We start from the raw sequence: 20777 nt of genomic DNA, 5'->3' as shown, positions 1-20777 counted from the left end.
CCAGCCATCCACCCCAGCAGAGCAGTCCTGTTGTCTCACTGTCAGGCCAGGGCCCAAGGCATGGAGGAAAGGGCCACTTACCTTACACTGGTGGCAGCAGGAGCCATGAGCACACTCCGCCCCTGGCCTCAGGGTGCAATTAGAGGCATTGCAGCAGGGGTTGTTACATTCCTGGGGAGGCAGTGGGGTGGATGTGAGTTGGGGAGGGCATTCACCACCCCCAACATTTTCCCCACCCTTGCCCACACACCCCTGGAACCCCAGCTCTCTAGCAACTCTCTCTCTTTTTTTTTTTTTTGCGACGGAGTCTCACTCTGTCACCCAGGCTGCAGTGCAGTGATGCAATATATCTCGGCTCACTGCAACCTCTGCTTCCTGGGTTCAAGAGATTCTCCTGCCTCAGTCTCCAAAGTAACTGGGACTACAGGCACATGCCACCATGCCTGGCTAATTTTTGTATTTTCAGTAGAGATTGGGTTTCGTCATGTTGGCCAGGCTGGTTTCAAACTCCTGACCTCAAGTGATCCGCCTGCCTCGGCCTCCCAAAGTGCTGGGATTATAGGCATGAGCCACTGCACCTGGCCTAGAAACTTTTGACCTCAAAAATCATGTGACAGTTTTGTCACTAAGCTAATGTGTACTTATCACAAGAACCATATATATGCACAATCATTAGTAACATGACTTGGACACAGCTACATCTTTTTTTGAGACGGTCTACAACCTTCTCCTCCTGGGTTCAAGCAATTCTCGTGCCACAGCCTCCCAAGTAGCTGGGACCACAGGCACACGCCACCATGCCCGGCTAGGACACAGCTACATTTTGAGTATGAATATTTTCCCAGGCATTTTCTACACACATACATATATATTTATACTTACCTTACAAAATCATAGTATCCACAATGCTTTTTACTTAATATAACATGCATATTTCTCCCTGTAACCATGTATTCTTCTAAAATTGACTTTTTAGCATAGTACATGGAAATTTTATGATTTGTTTTTCTAATCCCCAGTAGAATATCCAGATACCCTGTCTTTCATGGGTGCCCTCCTGCCCCCAACCCTCCTAGGCTTTCTTATCTAATGAAAAGGGGCTGCTGGTGCAAGAGGCTGCTGGAACAACCTCTCCGAACAGTTTATGTCAACTCCTGGGCCTATTTCCTTAGACTTTTTTCTCCATCTGCTTCTCTTCCTAAGCTCTTCCTGGCCTGGACCTTTCTTGAACAGAAAGGCCCAAGCGTTCCTTGCTCTCCTCTCTTGCTTCCTGCCCCCCAGCCTGAGATTTTTAAAAGATGATGAGGCGCTCCAGTGACCCTGAGTGTCCTCATCACACTCTTACAGTATTCACAGGCCAATCCACCAGCCATTGATGAAGAGTGTGTGGGGCTCCACACATCTCTCCACCACCGCCTTATGAGGCAGCCTTGTCCCCACTCCACAGACGGGGACGCTGTGGCTCAGGCAAGTCCAGTAGCTGGCCGAGGGACACACCTGCCGAATTCAAGTCAGGTCTGCCTGAGGCCTGCCTCATGTTTATCAACTTTATACCCTTAACTGTCCAGGGCTCTAGCATATTGGAGAGCCACATCCCATCCCCGACCACAGACACCTGTCCACCTGTTTCCCCTAAGAGAACGAACAGAACACTTTCCTCCCATTAATCTCTCACCATGTTGGGCTCCAGAAAGACCTGTATTCCTGCCTTCCTAATGTACCATATTTCTTCCCACGAAGGCACATGCTCCCCTTCCACCTGAAATGTGCCTTCCCTCCTGCGTGCCTCACTAACTCCTAATGCAGCCTTCAGATATGGGCTCCACGGTCACCTCCCACACAAGCAAGGAGGTTCCCCCTCACATTATATATGTTCAGAGCACTGTGTCATTTGTCTTCCTAGCACTTGCCATGGACTGTACGTATATTCTTTCGCAATTATTTCAATATATGTTTCTCCCACTAGTCTATCAGCTCCCCAAGCACAGAACTATGTCATTTTTGCCATTCATCCTAACCCCAGGACTAGACACAGTACCCCACACTCATTGTGTCTGTAGAATGAGCAGCTGCTCAGAACCCAAGCCAACTGGCCACGCCCACTCTCAGGCCATTCCTCAACCCCAATGGGCCCTCCATGTTCCTACCACTCCCTTCTTTCTGATGAGTCTGGGTTGATCTCTCTGGGCTCATGGTGGTGGGGGTGGCATCCTTGACTAGTTCTTGTTTTATTCTGAAAGTGACATGCTGGCACTAAGAAAAGAAAATCACATCATAGAGGTCTCAGGCAGAGTGCAGTGGCTCACGCCTGTAATCCCAGCGCGTTGGGAGGCCGAGGCGGGTGGATCATCTGAGGTCAGGAGTTTGGGACCAGTCTGGCCAATGTAGCAAAACCCTGTCTCTACTAAAAGCACACACAAAAAAATTAACCAGGTGTGGTGGTGGACACCTGTATTCCCAGCTACGCAGGAGGCTGAGGCAGGAGAATCGCTTGAACTCTGGAGGTGGAGGTTGCAGTGAGCAGAGATCATGTCACTGCACTCCAGCCTGGGCAACAGAGTGAGAGAGAGAAGGCCATAAAATCAATTTTTTTTTCCATTTATACAGAACGTCAGTCTCACCCCCATAATTTACTGTTACTTGTTATCTACCCCAAATTGTTATGCATGTATAAACATGCATATTTTCAGCCTTCAAAAAATAGAGACGAAACAATCCAGTTCTGCTTTCTGCAGAACCACACGCATTTGTTAAAAATGACAAGGCTCTGCCGTGTGCCCTGCACACTCACTGTGAAGATCAGAAGGAAGGAGAGAGTTTACACATAAACAGTTCTGCCCCTTCTTCCTTCTAGCAGCCCTTTCGAGACTCGACAGCACTTCCTACATCCCCTTTCCATCATTCCTCCTCCAGCCTAAACAGCATGAGCTTGTTATTTTAAGCATCCTCATAAGGCCCCTGTTCAAGCCCAAATATCCAGCTGTGTGGCCTCCAGAATAAATTCCGTGCAGCTGGAGGGCCAAGCAGGCATGTGCAGCTCCACTGAAGAAGAGAGTCAACATGCCACGCGATTGTGGTTTCTGGTTAGACCAGACATTTACAAGAAGAACTGATCTTGGACGCTAGCGAGGCTGGCCACAAACTGGGAGAGGCAGCAGCAACACTCCATCTGGAAGGCTTCTTCTCCGTACCCGATTTGTCATGGGGTATTGGATAGTTATGTGTAGGAAATGCCTGTGACTAAGAAATTTTCAACTGTGTTCTTTTTTGACCTTGAGCTTTGAAACCAATGCAAATTCTTCCCCTCCCTCTAGCACCATTGTGACCCCTCACCTCTTCTTCTCCACAGTCACACTCTTCCCCATCTTCCAGGTACCCATTCCCACACCTCCGGCCTCCATACAGCATCCTGGTATCTGGCATGTTGGAGAGACACATTCCACCACCTGACTGCAGATATCTGTCCAGCTCCCTCCTGTTGCATCCATTGAACACTTTGGGAAAGGGGTGCCTGGCAGAGGACAAGGTGGGAATTAGTGGGGAGTCTAAGCATCCAGCAGTCAGGCAGGTGTCACTCCTGCCATCACTCCTGCTACCCGTGGGGCTGACTCCACCTGGGATCAGACCCCCATTGTCTCACACACATACATTCTTGCCCCTTAGAACATTTACCGATATATTTAGAATTCTTTCATCCATAGTGATGAGATATTAACCATCCCATAGCATTTTATTTTTCTCACTCTGCATGGAGGAAGCATTTGAGAATCAGGAGTAGCAATTTCTGCCCATTGCATGAGGGGGTTGCAGTAAGTAAAAGGTTTGATGAGTGTGTTACAATAGGTCTCCTAAGGCTTAGTGCTGAAGAAAACACCAGTCAACCTAAACTTTTGCTGAAGCTGATATCAGGTGAATATTCTCTTGCAACAGAGGACCAAGCCAAAAACAGGCCAAGTTTTATTTTTTTCTGGGCCAGTGATCTCATCGCTGTTCCAAGGATGCCAAGAGCACTCCAAACTCAACCAGCCAACTCATAAACGCATGCTCTTTATCACAGGAGCATGGAAGGTCCTGGGTCCCACTACTGGTGAGAAGGACAAAAAGTACAACCATCTGGGTCTACAAAAGGAGAGTTATCCTGCTCCCACTTCTCTAAACCAGTTAAAGGTTAAACCCTCCAAGAAATTAGAGATTTTCCTTCAGTGGGAAGGTATGCTACAAGGAATTTGTTACTAATAATTGTTAAACTACCCAAATTTGTGAATAATTTAAAAATGAAGTGGAGTAGTAATCAATATAACTCTCAATCATTTGTCTTCAGATATGTTTTTCAGATTGAGAGAGAAACAGGTGGGCTTAACCATGAGCTTATAGGGATCCAGGCACGACTCTGAAGTTGTATCCTGCCTCATTCTTTTGTTGTTGTTGTTTTGAGACAAAGTCTTGCTCTATTGCCCAGGCTGGAGGCTGGAGTGCAGTGGCACAATTTTGGCTCACTGCAACCTTCACCTCCTGAGTTCAAGTGATTCTCCTGCCTCAGCCTCCCTAGTAGCTGGGACCGCAGGCGTGTGCCACCACGCCCAGCTAATTTTTGTATTTTTAGTAGAAACAGGGTTTCACCATGTTGGCGAGGCTGGTCTCAAACTCCTGACCTCAGGTGAACTGCCCACTTCAGCCTCACAAAGTGCTGGAATTACAGGCGTGAGCTACTGCACCCAGTCAACATCATCCTTTCTATGTCACAGCTGAGAAGCATTTTTTAAAAATTAACACCAGAGGTCCAAGAAAGCTGCATTGTTTCTTGAAGACATTGAAACACCATTCTCTAAGAAAGAATCATAAGCAGGCCCTAATGGTTTGGGGTGAAAGAACACAAGATCCTATTGTGATGCCTTCCAAGGAGCCTAGAAGAACCCAAAGATTTGTGCTGCCTGAGTCCAGATGCTAGAAGACAAGTCCTTTGAAGAAACTCCCTAATTTTCTTCAAAGGCTCTGGTTTTAAAAATCCCTCAAGACCTCAGGGAGATGCAGCTGCCTCGCCCTGTTCCTCCTGGGTAATGCAGCCGGCAAATTCCCTGAGAAGTCACTGTAGGGTGTGTGGATGGCCCTCTTCTTCAACTTGTTCTGTTACATCTGAGCTTTCAGTGAAGGCTGGAATTGAAACAGCACTGATTCAACTCTCTTGGGATAGAAGAATTAAGGGTTGTGGCTATGATCAAAATGTGTCCTCAGCAAAAATTCATGAAATTAAAAAGACACATATGGCCAAGCCAATTTATAACTCAACCCCTTAAAACAGAAATTAAGTAAATTTAGGATTACACCAGCACCAAACCTCCTGCTGGAAAGTTAAGTTCTTGCCACACATTTGCCTTGTTCTTTTCTCAATTTCTTTGTTGTAAAAACCACATTTTTTTGGCCCTATCAGAAGTTTAAGGGAGTCTCAGTGGGACCAGCTGGGAGGAACCCGTGTGTCACACTGTCCAGGTGTGCTCACCCTCCTCCCCATCCTCCCTCTTCCTGTTCGACTCACCCGGTGGCAGCTGCCATGATGCACCCACCGTCAGCCGCACTGGCCGAGCAGCAATCCGCAGAATCATGAGTCATGCCAAAGTTGTGGCCCATCTCATGGGCCATGGTGGCAGCCACGCCAATGGCATTCTCGGAGTGGTCCTGCTCAGAAGACAAAGTTGAGGTCAAGGTCCAGGGGACAGATCTGCCTCTGCCCCCTATCCCTGCCTTATCCTTAGCCAAGTCTTGCAGGTCTCCACCAATTCCACTGTCACTGAGCATACAGACTCTCTATATGTGCCTCTGACAGCAAGGCTGAATCTGCTGTCACTAGGCGGAAATCAAATGTTTAAAAGTCCGTGTTTCTGAGTTCTCCAAGGTTGCAGACCACAACTGACCTACTGATGAACTTCCAGACCAATAAATGCTTTCTGAATAAATAAGAGGAAGATTTTTCCCCATTCTTCTTCTGAACATATATCCCTCTCCAGACATAAGGGAATCAACATAGAAAACACCACCTTGATTCAAACATAGGGTGTACTTGGCTTAGTGTTTCCTGAGAGAGCCACACAAGACAGATACACTCCAGGCACAGCACTTGGTGTACTGTCTGGTATGTAATTATCAGACACAAAAGCTAAAGAAATCAAGAGGAAAAAAACCCAGCAGGAAAGAAGCAGCAGAAAGATTTACTAAACATGGATGTGTGTTTCCTGCATTATTTCTTTTAATTCCCATTCTTATCTTATGATTATCAACTGTAAAACTATGTTTCTTTACAGCTGAGGACACTCATTAACTCCCCCAAAATCACACAGCTGTTCTTTGAACCCAACAGGCTCAGACCCTAGAGCCTGTGGTTTTGGCCATTATGCTACTTTGTCAATAAATACAGAATGGATAGAGGGACAGACAAATAGATGGAGAGAAGTCTTCCTCAATACGCACTTCACAGGTTAGAAATACAGAGTCAAAACAAATAGTCTCATGAAGTCAGAGTGAATTTCAAAAGAAGGCAGTAATTTCCTAACCATGACTTTGAGACAGGTTCTTGTTTCTTAATGACATATATAACAGCACACGACCTGGAATAAAAACATTTTTAACTTCTACTTTTTTACTATTTTCCAGTCCCTAGTTTGGAACATATGAGATCTAGTGATGAATGCATGTAATCTCTTCACGGTTCCTGAGCTTGGAGATACAGAATGAACTATAATAAATGAAAATTCACCCTTGGGTACCTCCATCTCTTAGAACTTAATGACTTCGTTTTAAACAATTGCCCTTCCTGATATCAAAGCTTTTTCTGCTACAATAATAAATATCAACTTTTTTTTCAAAAGATGACCTCTGGTCTTGTAAGGCAGGTCAGAGCCTTCTGCAGCACACACACATGGGCTGAGACTCACCATGTTGACTCCTCCAGACTGGTACACAGAGCACATGGCCATGAGAGGGGCCAGGCCGATGGTGGTGCCGTGGAAGGACATGCCCCTGCAGGAGGCAAGGAGAGAGGGTGACCTGGGAGGGGACTGAGAGGGCTGTTCCAATGTGCCCGGGAGTAGGTGGCTATCCCAGGGTTCCTTAGTCCCGTTGACTTTCCCAGGTCATTCCCAAGGGTAGAGGCTGTTGTAACCAGGCCAACTGGAAAACTTCCAGCTCACCACACCTCTCACTTCCTCTCACCTACTCCCTCATGACTCCAGAGAAACACAAAGAGAGAGAGAAAGGTCGTTTATCCCCCACAATATACCCATAACCGATTCTTTGGAAGGAAATGGGCAGGGTTTGCAAAGCTGCATCGCATTCCTGCTGCACAGGAAAAGGTCAGAGGGAGAGGATGATGGAAGGGTGGCACAGATTCTGATGCTGAAGTGAATCATGCCCACTTCCACCATTTGCCGGGATCCAATGCCTTATCCCTGGCTCTGTGGTGTGAGTCCCACGGGGTAGGGGTGGGGGCATCGGGGCAGCAGCTGTGGGGCTGATGATGCTTCATTCCCACATACTCAGGGGCCAAGGAAACAGCTGTGTCCCATCAGGAGCCTCACAAAGTGCAGCTGGATGCAACAATGAGCTGTTTCTGCCTTTGTTTTGCAATGGGATCCTAATCTGCCAGCAGCAAGCTGCATTTTCCCCAGTTGAATATATCCTTCTTTCAGTTACATACATCCAGGGTAGGGGAGAAGAAAAAAAAAAAAAACTACCAGTGCTTCTGTGCATGCCACTAACATGTAATATATTTAAAGAATCTATATGGAAATTCATTATGTGGTACTTATCTCCATGTTTGTCTTCTTATCTAGACCATGATATCTTTGACAGCAAGACTATCTTAACTATTTTGGGATCAGTAGAACCTCGCACAGAATGTCACACATAGTGGGTATATAACACATGTTTGCTGAATTACGGGCAGACTTATCTTCAGAGAAACAATCTGCAAAGAAATATGCAAAATCTATGCAAATTGATATGAAGTTCTACTAGTTATTTTCTAAATGTTCCGAAGTTCAGGCCAAAAGTTCTAACCAAAGACTCTTCCTAGGCAAATGTATTGTCATGAAGTAACTGTTCACAGCCCAGGTTTTGGCAGTTATTTTTCCCAGTTTCTTTAAAAGGATAAGCCAAGGTTTAAATGATTATTGACTCAGCTATATTTAGGGAACAGAAGAAAAACGGTTTTAAGGCCAGGCATGTGTGACTCACGCCTATAATCCCAGCACTTTGGGAGGCCGAGGCGGGCGGATCACTTGAGGCCAGGAGTTCAAGACCAGCTTGGCCAACATGGTGAAATCCTGTCTCTATTAAAAATAAAAAAATTGGCCGGGCTTGGTGGTGCATGCCTCCAATCCCAGCTACTTGGGAGGCTGAGGCACTAGAATTGCTTGAGCCCGGGAAGCAGAGGTTGCAATGAGCCGAGATGGTGCTACTGCACTCTAGCCTGGGCAACAGAGGGAAACTCTCTCTCAAAAAAAAAAAAAGAAGAAGAAGAAGACAAATGGTTTTATGATCTATATGCCTTTTGTTGTAACTGCCTCAAAATACCTTCAGAAGTCAACACTAATAAATACCAAATAATCACCCTGGGGAACAGTCACATGTGACCCCCATCATTGTCTCTCTGGGGCTGATGAAAATCTAGCACAATCCCTCCTCAGTGTCTCCTCCCAGCCAAACCCTCAGTTCCTGCACTGTCTAGCACTTCAACTCTCTCAGGCACTCAGCCCTGTGTCCCTTGGGTACCAAGTGAAGGACAACACAAGGAACCTCCTCTCCTGTGCCTGTGTTGGGAGATCAGCTCATGTATTAGAACAAAGTGCCAGGAAGATTGAGATGAGCCCCTTAGAAAGTCTAAGACCTGACCAACAGTCAGTCCCTTCCCAAATATATACACAATTATTTCAGATGCTCAATGGAATATGGGTAAGTCTAATTTTCCCATTAGACTGTAAACACGTCTTGGGACTAATGTGACTCAGGCTTTTAAACATTTTCTGGGGTATGCTGGGTACAGAGCGCATGTTTAGGAAATGCCTGATTCTCTGGAGAAGGGAGTCAGAATGGCCTTGTACAACCAACACTCGCCATGGGGCAAACTCTGAGCATGCGCACGGTGGGCAGAGGTTTTGCAGCCAAGGACAACACAACATATGGAAAAAGGCTATTTACGTGATTAATTGGGCGTTGTCATGGTACTTCTGGGCAAGCAGCTTGCGCCTCCAACTGAGAAAGGACCAGAGGGTAGAGTATGGATTCTCTGAAACTTCACACATGTTCCCGTGAGTCCACACTTCCAAGCCCACGAGAGCAATCCGGATGTTCAAGGATCGGTAAAACTGAAAGGACACAGAAAAACACGGTATGTGTCAAACCACCTGGGATTTAAAAGCCCCTTCCTTTCATTCTGTGGGAGCTTGAGATTAGAAAGAAAAAAACTAAAACTAAAAAATAAAAATAAATTTAAAAAAAAAAAGCCCCTTCTCAACCTAAGAACTCAGAGCACAGATACCAGATTTCTCTTCTGCCCATGGCTCCAAGGGAAGGAGGCAACTGGTGTTACTGACATTTTTTAGAAAGGGAAAATGAGGTCCTAAGAGAGAGCAGGACATTCTGGTGGCAGAACTGCGGTAACTTTGCTTAGAGATGACTGAGATAAGAGATAAAATTGCTTTCAGATATGAATATGTCTATCATGTGGAAAAAGGGTTAGCGTTGTTCTGCATGATTTTCAAGTAGGGCTTAGGTCAATAGGTAAAAGAGACAGGAACATACATTTCATTTTAAAATAGGAAGAAGGCTTTCAAACAAATCTGGTCATGAGATAGCTCAGAGTTGAGCTTTGCTGTCTTCTGTAATCAGTGCCCTTGGCCAGGTTGTCTGGTACCATTTTTCCTCCCAATTCCTTACATGGGCCTTATCTTTCTTATGGGTATCTAAAAAGTTCTCTTGTATATGGATTTTTAAAAACCGTTTCATTGAGGTATAATTTGCATACCATAATACCCACCTATTTTAGGTGTACGGCTCAATACTTTTTTGGTAAATTTACCAAGTTTTAAAGCCATCACCAGCCAAGCATGGTGGCTTATACCTGTAATCCCAGCAATTTGGGAGGCTGAGGCGGGCAGATCACCTGAGGTCAGGAGTTTGAGACCAGCCTGACCAACATGGAGAAACCCCGTCTCTACTAAAAATACAAAATTAGCCAGCGCATGCCTGTAATCCCAGCTACTCAGGAGGCTGAAGCAAGAGAATCACTTGAACCTGGGAGGTGGAGGTTGTGGTAAGCCGAGATTGTGCCATTGCACTTCAGCCTGGGCAACAAGAGTGAAACTCCATCTCAAAAAAATAAAAATAAAATAAAGCCATCACCATCATCCAGTTTTAGAATATTTTCATCACATCAGTAAAATCTCTCATGTCTGTTTACAGTCATTTCCCATTCTCACCCTCAGTCCCAGGCAACCATGCATCTACTTTGTTTTTATTCTGCCTTTTCTGGACATTTGTTTTACAATATGCGGTTTTGTGTATCTGGCTTCTCTCACTTACCATAATGTTTTTGAGATTTATCCACGTGGTAGACTGTATCATTTGTGATTTCTCTTTATTGCTGAATAATATTCTTTTGTATGGATATACCAAATTATATTAATACATGGATATTTTATTATAAAATGTCTCCCACACATTTTGGAAGTAAATGAGTATAAACAACATAAAAGTGCATAGATACGCTTATTCTTCAAATTTTCTTCCCCATCCCTGGATAGTCTCAGGTTTTGTCAAGGATGGAATAAGCAAGTTGCAAGCAATAGACTACAGAGGTTGTTGGTAATCTTCAGGGTTTTGTGCAAACCAGAGATCTTGAAATTCTACACGCAAGATCTGACTCAACTTCCTCGAGGCTAGAGCTGCATCTAACCTTTATGGCCTGGCATCTTTCATCTCATACAAATATAAGCAGGAGGAGGGTTTTCTTTAAAACTAAACCACTGGAAGGTGTGAGTGCAACAGGTTTTTTGATGGGTCCACCCTACAAATACTGAGCCCGTGACTTAATAAAAAGCCCCATGTACGGAGAGTTCGTATGAGCAGAAGATACCATCTTAATCCAAAATTGGTAGGTACTGCCCCAGCTAAAAAGAATAACCATAGCACCAACATTTTTCCATCTCTTTTTATGTACTAGGCACTGAGGCTTAGAGAAGTTAAGGAACTTGCCCAAAGTCTCGCAAGAAGATAGTGGAGCCAGGATGAAGGCCTAAATTACAACCTCAGAGCCTATGTGTGACCCTTTACTGCCTCCGTGCTGCAGTATCGACACATCCAGATAAGCCACTTGCTCCAAAAAACGCTGGTCAAGATGGGCTCAAGATTCAGTGAAGTATCAGTTTATTTCAACGGAAATTTTGATTTTTCTGTTTTGTGCCAGTTCAATCGTTAACAGAAAATAAAAGGTTCAGATTCCAATTTGAATTTGCTTTCCTAGGGAGCTTTTGAAGGAAGTAAACTTGGCTTTTTTTTCACAGTTACAGAAAAACATTTTGGATTGGGTTCATGATTCAGCAGAGGAGTGCAATTTATTCCAGTTTTAGTTCAACAATAGTTCAGTTCAAGTAGCTGGGTCAGCAAGCTCCAGAGAAGTGGGCGTGGCTTCCCTCACCAGCCAGGAGCAACTAACACCAGCCGTGAGGAGAGAGCCAAGACAGGATGCACGGGCCACCCAGGCTTAGGGCTTTCAGTAAGGACTGGGGCTTGCTGGTGCCTCTCTTCTCCCTTCACTTGTCACCAGCACCCTTGGTTCCATCACCTACCCCACAGAGGGGATACCCAGCCAAGTCCCCACCTGCCAGGTCTCCAAACAATGGATGTCACATGGGTGAAAGCAGAGTCGGCCTCCCATATTCTCCCCAGGGAAACAAGCTTCCCATGTTTTCCCAGATGTTGAGTGTTTGGGTTATAGGATTATTTAAATGTTATTCTTGAGTGAGTCAGGAGCTAGAGAGAGGACTGGACTGTGTCCCTAGAGTCTGTCCTTCCAGGAAATACCAGTGTTTGACTTTCACCTGTCACTGACCACTGACCTGTGTTTCCAGAGCCATCTAGGGCAGAAACAAAACCATGGGCATGGAAACTGCCATCACATGACTTCAGAACGCTAATATATTTGCCTATTAGTCCCTAAAAAATATTTTAAGTAATCTCCTATATTCTCTAGTGTTTAGGAAAAAATGATTTTCCTTTTAGGCCTGGAATTCATGAATCCCTAGCAGGCCCAAGGTTAAGCTTCATCAATGTTATGAGTGTTCTAAAATTGTGCAATAAACGTTACCAGATTCTCAAAGAGACCTGTGATCCCAAACACATTAAAACCTACTTTTAAAAACTATATACTTCTAGCCTACCAAGAGGCCACTGTCATTCTAGGTTACCTATTCTGCATTTTATACTGTAACAAACATCCTCTTTCTTATACACAATGTATTTCCAAGTCCCAGACCAGCCTATTCTAGTAAAATTCAAAAATGTAGGTATTTCCCAAGAGTATCTTGTAAAAGGTCCTGACCTAGGAAAGTTAACCATTTGCACATCCTTCATAAGAGGCAAGACATAATTTCAGGATAGTTTTACACATGGAGACTTTACAGATTAGCCCCAAGCAACTCACTTCTCAGACAATCCACTTCTCAAGCAACCCACTTCTCAAACAGCCCACTTCTCAACTTTTAAGGCTGTGTGTCTTTCCCACCCTGACCTACCTCAATTCCCTCCTAAGTCAGAGAATCCCTGGGCTTTGTATCTGGAGAAACCTTAAAGAACCTTAAAGGATTCTTAAACTGGGCTCTTCCATGCCCAAGCTGCTTGGGATCCACTGCAGGGGTAAGAGGAAGGGGTCAGAAGGACAGTGTTCTGGGTCCTCACCCCTGCTCCCGCTTACAGCAGTCTGTTTTCATTTAACTTTTATACTAGACATTGGCATAAAATTTCATTTTTTAAAATTCCACCAGAAAAATAAAAATAACAACAACAAAAAAAAAGAAAACAAATGTGACTCAAAGAAAATGAGTTACTTGCCTAAGGGTACGTAGTTCAGGGCTCTGTCATGACCGCCCTGGGCCTCTATGGCACTGCTCATTCCCTTTCAGAAGATGGCTGGGGCAGCCAATCCAGCAGAAGGCTGCTCCAGTGCCCTTGGAAGTGCTGGCACCTGGCACCTTTCCCACAAAGTACACACCTGGTCTCACCTTATCAACATAGTTGGCGATCTCTATGAGCTTGTGTTTGGTGGCGTCCTGGTCTCGTCGATTCTTCTGAAACTAAATGGGAGAAGCAGAGCCATGTGAGATCCCAGAACCTCTCGCAGGATGCTTCCTGCACCCCATTACTTGTCTTTGAATTTGCTCTTATTTTCTTCTGTCTTCTATGAGCCGTCATTTTTATGCAATTGTCTTCCCCACAACAGTAAGAGCTTATGGAGGGCAGTACCTGTCACATCTATCTTTGTATCCATAGCTACTAGCTCAGTGCAATACACACAGTAGGCATGCAATAATTATGCATGTAGTTGAACTGCCTTCCTATAACCCTTGAAGCACATCTTATTCTCTTGCCCTTCCAACTACAAGGCCTCTGGCAAACTCCCACTGGGGCTTAGGAGGACTGATCCAATCCTCACCTCAGTCATCACCGCAACATGAAGCCACCATCACCCAGATCTCACGAGGCTTCCCTACATGTGGCCAATCAACAATGATCGAATTGTTGCTGAATGCCTGCTATGGGCAAGGCATTGCACTTAGCACTATGTAGGACCCAAAGAAGTGTGAGATCTTCGTCCTAGACTAGAAGAGCTTCAGCTAAAACAGAAAGGGCCAGAAATAACTGTGGCAGATCCTGAGTGACAGATCCTGTACTTAAGGAGTATACAACTGAAATGGTCTGAGAAAACCTGCCTGGAAAATGCACACAGAAAAACCACAGTAGGAGGCCATGTGAATGGCATAAATGCTAATGAGGAGGACCATAAGACACTGGCAAATAGGCTTCATCTTGCACACCACTCAGATCCACTGGCCGTGCCTTCTACAGTGAGGAGAATTCTGAGACTGCATCGATTCAATCAGACATTTCTTTTTTTTTTTTCTTTTTTTTGAGACTGAGTCTTGCTCTGTCACCCAGGCTGGTGTGCAGTGGTGCAATCTTGGCTCACAAGCTCCGCCTCCCGGGTTCAAGCGATTCTCCTGCCTTAGCCTCCTGAGTAGCTGGGATTATAGGTGCTCACCACCAAGCCCGGCTAATTTTTGTGTTTTTAGTAGTGATGGGGTTTCACCATGTTGGTCAGGCTGGTCTCAAACTCCTGACCTCAAGTGATCCATCTGCCTCGGCCTCCCAAAGTGCTAGGATTACAGGCATGAGCCACCATGCCCGGCTGCAATCAGACATTTCTAACCAAGCATAGGAAAGAAAGCTGTGTTCAATTAGATATTTAAAGCTGTGTTCCATTAAATATCTGCCATGGGTACCAGAAAGAGGACATTTCAGTGTGAATACCTTCTATTTACCATTCCTGCCTCAAAAAAACAGATCTCTCTGAGCTGTGATGAAGGAAAGCTTCACGATGTAAAGAGAAAACCTGCTACAACTGCAAATTAAATTTGAAAATGATGGGCATGTCCTGTACACTGCCATTGTTACATAGAATCTGGGTCCTCTCTAATTTATCTTGGGTACCCACTGTACCTGTTACTTCAATTCTGAACCTTCACGTCCTTCCTCCACTCTATCCCGCAAGAGTATCTAAGCAAGAAACAACAAGAACAGCCAAGTAAAACACCCTGGGATATTTGTTCGACCAGAGGAGTGTCCCAGCCCTGACACAGGGAAGAAATCCACCGTTTCCCTTTCAGCACAGCTTGTGGACATTCTCAGGCTTCCTTAAAACTGCCACTCACCAGAAGAGAATCTGTCACCACCGCTTTCTAGAGTTAGATTCAGTGAGACACTGTAACTTAGACCTTTCCAAGGTGTTAATCCAGGAGTTTCTCATTATAGAGGTCTCCTGTTTCTAAATTGGTCTCTCAGCACAGACAGCATTGCAGCATTTCCATTCATTTAGTAATATTTATTAGAACATCAGGGTCAAATTTCGTTGTCTTTCAAAAAAATATTAACCTTCTTCTCTTCAAAGAACTGCCCAATGAGACCACCATAATTTAAGGAATGAATTCTGTTGTCCAGAGTAGTCTGAAGAAGGAGTCGGCAAACCTTTTCTGCAAAGATCAGATTAGACTTTGTGGCCATATGGTCTCTGCTACAACTCTTCAACTGTGCAGCGGTGGCTCGGAAGCAGGCCTGGATAATACAGAAACCAACGGGCCTGGCTGTGTTCCAGTAAAACTTTGTTTTCAAACACACAGTACAGGCTGGATGTGACCATGGGGTATAGTTTGCAGACCCCTGATCTAAAGAAAGGACTGTCTCAAGCTTACATTTTCTAGGGTGACACAGCAAGTACCACATGCAGCACCATCCTTTCCCAGCCACTCTGCACTGTGCCAGCATCATGGAAGTCCTTTACAGGCCTGTGTTTACAGCTATCCCGTGTACCCCTACAACAGTCCACCTTACTCTTTATTCCACCCTGGATTCCGTTCCACCTGGGGAATGAATAAACTAGAAGTTCCCACCTAGGACCAGGGAGCGAGGAGCTGCCTGCTCATTTCTACTGCTGACAACTCTCTCTCTAGGCAGCAGCAGTGTCTTGCTCTCCCTATCTGTGTCTCCACTTCCTCCTGTGCATTCAGAGCCGCAAGGTGAAGGCTGTCCTGTCTCGGCAGGAGGTTATAAATCATGGTAAAGCAGCCCTCCCCTTTCCTGCCTTCCCATCCTCTCAGATTAATTAATTAATTGTCAAGAATATATTTCTGTCTGCAGAGGATGGAGACAGGTGGAGAGGGGATGATTCATGAGCCTGTGAACCCAGCCTGGCCTGTTACATCCTCACCCCAGTCCCTCAAATGAATCATTCAAAGCCTTCAGCGGAGGGGTGCCCAGGACTCTAAGAAATGAGCACATTCCCTTATCCACCATGGCTGCATGAATCACAGCCCTGCTGGGAACCCAGGGCTGTTGCTGAGATGCTCACCTTTGTAAGAGAAAGATGGCTCTAGGTGACACCAGAGTCCTGGAGGCACCTTGAGCAGACACTTTTTCTCTGGGGGTGTGCTGTGACCCTGGAGGTCAGGAGACAGAAGATGCCTAATCCCTGCCTCCCACCATGCTGCCCACTTCTCCAGCTGCTGGAGATTCACACCCAGTGGGTTTTAAAACCTGCACAGAATTCCTCTGAGAACAGTGCAAGGCCGAAGGGGAGAAACACCCCACCTTTAAACTAGAGCAGTTGGGCTCTATATGCTTAAGTATTGGTATCCCCAGGAACTGCCATCTAACCAAAGGATTCTGTAGCTGAAAGAAATGATTCAAGACCATTGTATTAGATGATCACAGATGCAGAGCTTAAATGGAAAAATGTCCCAGAGTCAGAGGGGCTTGGTTTTCTTCCACCAGTCCTCCCACTACGGGCAGTCGTGCAGGGCAGGCCAGAGTCAATTATCTCCTCCCATGACTTTGGAGCCTCAGCTGGCTTTTAAACCAGCTTTGGATTTTGCTCCCCACACTATTCCCCCATCCTATACACACACTAGTCTTTGGAGAGGAAACAGAAAACATAGAAAACACACACACACACACACACACACAGCTGTTGGAAAAACCAATATCAACATCAATTAAAAAGCTAAACGCTTTTCAAAGCAGAGCACAATGTTCCCTCGGTCTGGAATGCCCTTCATCTCCACTCCTCTGCCCAGTTAACTCCTCCTTGTCTTTTAAGACAGCTTCAAGAGCCACCTCCTTCTGCCACTAACTAACATCCAGTGACTAACACTCAAAGACCTTCTGGCCTGCAGCCTAGTGCTCTCCCCACACTACCAGGCCCTGCCGCCAGGACACGTGCTTTGGAAATGTGACTAGATATAGGCGCCTTAGACTGAGCTCTTTGGGGAGACGGTAGCTAAACCATGTGGATGGGATACAGACAGACTGGAGTAGCGATGGGCTTTATCCTCAGGAGAGACCAAGGCCAGTGTCTGCCCTGCTCGAACACAGCGAACGCTCAGCTCATAATGACATCCAATGCACACAAGATGCGCTTAGTACTTATATGATGGAGTCGCTAAACACAGTGAGAATTGGAGGTAACATCTGGCTAATTTAGGCGAATATGGGCTCTGGGGCCTAAACTCACTCTTTAAGTGTCTGCTTCAGTGTCAGAAAAGCTTTCCCTAATTCCCAAAACCATGTTGAATCCCCCATTATCTGCACTCTCATCCCTCCTAATGGTCCATCTTAGTGTTTATCACACTTTGGACCTACAGGTTTGTGTGCTGTACTGCAAACTCTGTGATGCCAGGGGAGGGTACGTCTTCTTGAGAGCTATATATCCAGGTGCTTGGCACATAATAGAAAATCAAGAGATCATTGATGAATAAATGAAATATATGATAAGCCAGGTGAGGGTTCATCAAATCTTAGAACCCGTCTGATTTGAGGAACATGGTGTTAAAGGGCTGAACTGCTGTGCCTTTAGGTCAGTGGTTCTCAAACTTGCCTGTACAACCCAATCGCCCAGAGGTCTTGTTAAAACATGGATTCCCGGACCCCACCCTGATGGTCTGGGATTCAGGAGGTCGGGAGTAGGGCCCAAGAATTTGCATTTTATATAAGATCACGGGTGCTGCTGACGCTGGCACTCTGGGAACCACATTTTGGGGACCATGGCTTTAGGTCATCATGCGGCATCATTTGACATGATTATAAAAATGGACCCACACACATGGGCAAGAACACAGTTTTCAGTTGGATGACTAGGAATGTACTTATTATCTTTGTAAACAAAAAAAAAGTTTTAGAATTTCCATGGACAATTCATGGGTTCCTAAGAATAAACACCAGAACCTAAAGGTCTTCAGACCCAGTTCAAGAAATGTTAATCAGATAACTGTCTTGATTTTCTATGTGATTGATGTATCAAGCCAGGAGAGGCTTAGCTGTGGGGGGGGGGGGTCAAAGGGTGGGGGGAGTGAGGGGAGTTCCCCCCAGCCATGTTTAAAATGGCAAAAAGAGCCTTTGGTCAGATTTATTTTTTCTTTGAGATGGAGTTTTGCTCTTGTTGCTCAGGCTGGAGTGCAGTGGCATGATCTCAGCTCACTGCAACCTCTGTCTCCCAGGTTCAGGCAATTCTCCTGTCTCAGCCTCCCATGTAGCTGGGATTACAGGCATGCACCACAATTCCCAGCTAATTTTGTATTTTTAGTAAAGATGGGATTTCACCATGTCAGCCAGGCTGGTCTCAAACCCCTGACCTCAGGTGATCCACCCGCCTTGGCCTCCCAAAGTGTTGGGATTACAGGCGTGAGCTGCCGCGCCCAGCCCTTGGTCAGACTTAAGGTCAAAATCATAGATGAACTGGAGAAAGATGAATAGGCAACATTTCCCCAGAGCAGTCTGGAGCCTGGAATGGAAGCTATCAAGAGAGCAGTTTTTCTGTAAAACCCACTGCCTCCCCCTTACCTCTGCATAATCAGCCACGAGGTAAAGCTCCACATACTTCATGGAGTTTAAATCTTCCCTTTTCATCTAAGAAAGAGAAACAGATCAGCGCTGTAGAAATAGTGGACTTGGCCTCATTTTTAAAAAACTGCTAAGAAACAGAGCTGCTGGAGAAGCAGCAGCTACCTCCGTAATGATTTTGTCATTGGGCACTAGAGATGTTCTTGGCTGTGGTGGCCGTCACTCACATAACACCTTCCACTGCCATTTGGTTATTGCTGGAGGCTGCTCTGGGACACTGGATTCAGTCCTTTATTCTCAGAAAATACTGAGATGAGCTGGTGAGCACAGGCAGGACAGAAGCCAGCGTATGAGAGGGAGTGTGCTAACCGCCACGTTCCCACAGAACCTCGAAACCTCAAAACCTCAAAACACCTGCTGTTTTCAGTATGAATCAATATGAGGACTGTGTGCATATGGTGTAGTGTCTATTCCAACAGGGAAGGCATACTTTTCTTTCCCACTTTTTTATTTTTCTTTTTTTGAGGCAGGGTCTCGCTCTGTCACCCAGGTTGGAGTGCAGTGGCGCCATCTCGACTCACTGCTATCTCCGCCTCCCGGGTTCCAGTGATTCCCGTGCCTCAGCCTCCCAAGTAGTTGGGACTACAGGTACCCAGCCACCACGCCCAGCTAATTTTTGTACTTTTAGTAGAGATGGGGTTTCGCCATGTTACCCAGGCTGGACTCAAACTCCTGGCCTCAAGCAATCTGCCTGCTTTAGCCTCCCAAAGTGCTAGGATTATAGGCATGAGCCATGGCGCCCAGCCTTCTTTTCACTTTTTAAGTTTTCTGAAGTCAGCATCTGAGTGTTTTAAAGGTAGTGGTGTTTTCCCCAAAAGCAGTTATTCTATTATGAGGGTATTTCACACTCAACAATGACTTAGAATAAAAGACAAACTCTATTTCCTTCTTCTTAGGCATCACCCTTCAATTTAGAAATACTCCTGGATTCAAAGTAAGCAACCTCAGAGGGGACAGGCCTGTCCCCAGGTTGATTTCTGCACTGAAAGCCTCAAAACTCACCCTGCGAGGTCGCTTCTTGGTCTGTTGTGTAAACTGAAGAGCCCAGTCCCTGGTGCTGGGCTTGGAGTGCCTGAACCCACAGTTTCCCGGGGGCGGCTTGAGATGTTCAGATCTGTAAATAAGGTGTTGGCCCTCGCTGTCAGGGAGGGGCTCGATGACGTAGCTGAGGCTGCTGCTCACTGTAATCAGTCCTCTGTTGAGAGGAGAAATAGAAACTCTGGTCAAAGATTATGGTTCTGAAAAAGTCCATTGTGTAGGTCTTAGTTTCTCTATATGCAAAATGACATAGTGGGTTTTGATCATTGGTTCTTAACCTCATTATGGGGCCATGTACCCCTTTGTGAGACTCTGATGCAAGCTCACACTTCCTCTCTAGAGAAATGTACATATACATAAAACGTGGTGCATGAGCTCAGGGCACTTGGACCTCCCCCACCCACCCCACCCCACCCAACCACCACCACCAAGCTCATCGTGAGACTCCAGGTTAAGAATCTCTGGACTGCCAGCACTTTGGGAGGCCGAGACGGGCGGATCACGAGGTCAGGAGATCGAGACCATCCTGGCTAACACGGTGAAACCCCGCCTCAACGAAAAAAATACAAAAAACTAGCCGGGCATGGTGGCGGGCGCCTGTAGTCCCAGCTACTCGGGAGGCTGAGGCAGGAGAATGGCGTGAACCCGGGAGGCAGAGCTTGCAGTCAGCGGAGATCCGGCCACTACACTCCAGCCTGGGTGACAGAGCGAGATTCCGTCTCAAAAAAAAAAAAAAAAAAAAAAAGAATCTCTGGACTGGGAAATCTCAAAAAGTTCTGAAAAGGCTGTACCTGTGACACTTAAAACTCATGAAGGATGGTAGGTCCAGGATTCCAAAAAGCCTCCCAAACCAAAACATGGCATAGGACAAATCATGGGTCAAAACTTTAGAGACTCAGAAAAAGCAGTACAGTGGCCAGAGAAAGAACAGTGGCCTGCAAGTGAGGTGACCCAGGTTCTGGATTTAGCTCCAACATTCAATTGTCACATGCTCTTCAACAAGCATCTTAAATCTCTCCAAGTGT

The 20777-nt window shown here is 45.7% G+C and overlaps 1 protein-coding gene across 2 annotated transcripts in view; it reads right to left on the bottom strand.

The window, feature by feature from the left end:
- The window catches only part of ADAM19 (ADAM metallopeptidase domain 19), a 98816-nt gene that overhangs the window by 22797 nt on the left and 55242 nt on the right, over positions 1-20777 (bottom strand). For both annotated transcript variants that reach the window (XM_033180478.1, XM_033180479.1), the window contains exons 6-13: positions 19717-19909; positions 18655-18720; positions 13269-13340; positions 9190-9356; positions 6927-7011; positions 5534-5673; positions 3334-3511; positions 82-171 (exon numbers count right to left, since the gene is read on the bottom strand). In XM_033180478.1, coding sequence (XP_033036369.1) covers positions 82-171; positions 3334-3511; positions 5534-5673; positions 6927-7011; positions 9190-9356; positions 13269-13340; positions 18655-18720; positions 19717-19909 — 991 coding nt within the window. The remainder of the gene's footprint in view (positions 1-81; positions 172-3333; positions 3512-5533; positions 5674-6926; positions 7012-9189; positions 9357-13268; positions 13341-18654; positions 18721-19716; positions 19910-20777) is intronic.

The sequence above is a fragment of the Trachypithecus francoisi genome, unplaced genomic scaffold (genome assembly GCF_009764315.1).
Source record: "Trachypithecus francoisi isolate TF-2019V2 unplaced genomic scaffold, Tfra_2.0 Lachesis_group2, whole genome shotgun sequence".
Lineage (NCBI taxonomy): Eukaryota > Metazoa > Chordata > Mammalia > Primates > Cercopithecidae > Trachypithecus > Trachypithecus francoisi.
This window is presented reverse-complemented; position numbering and strand designations above follow the sequence as displayed.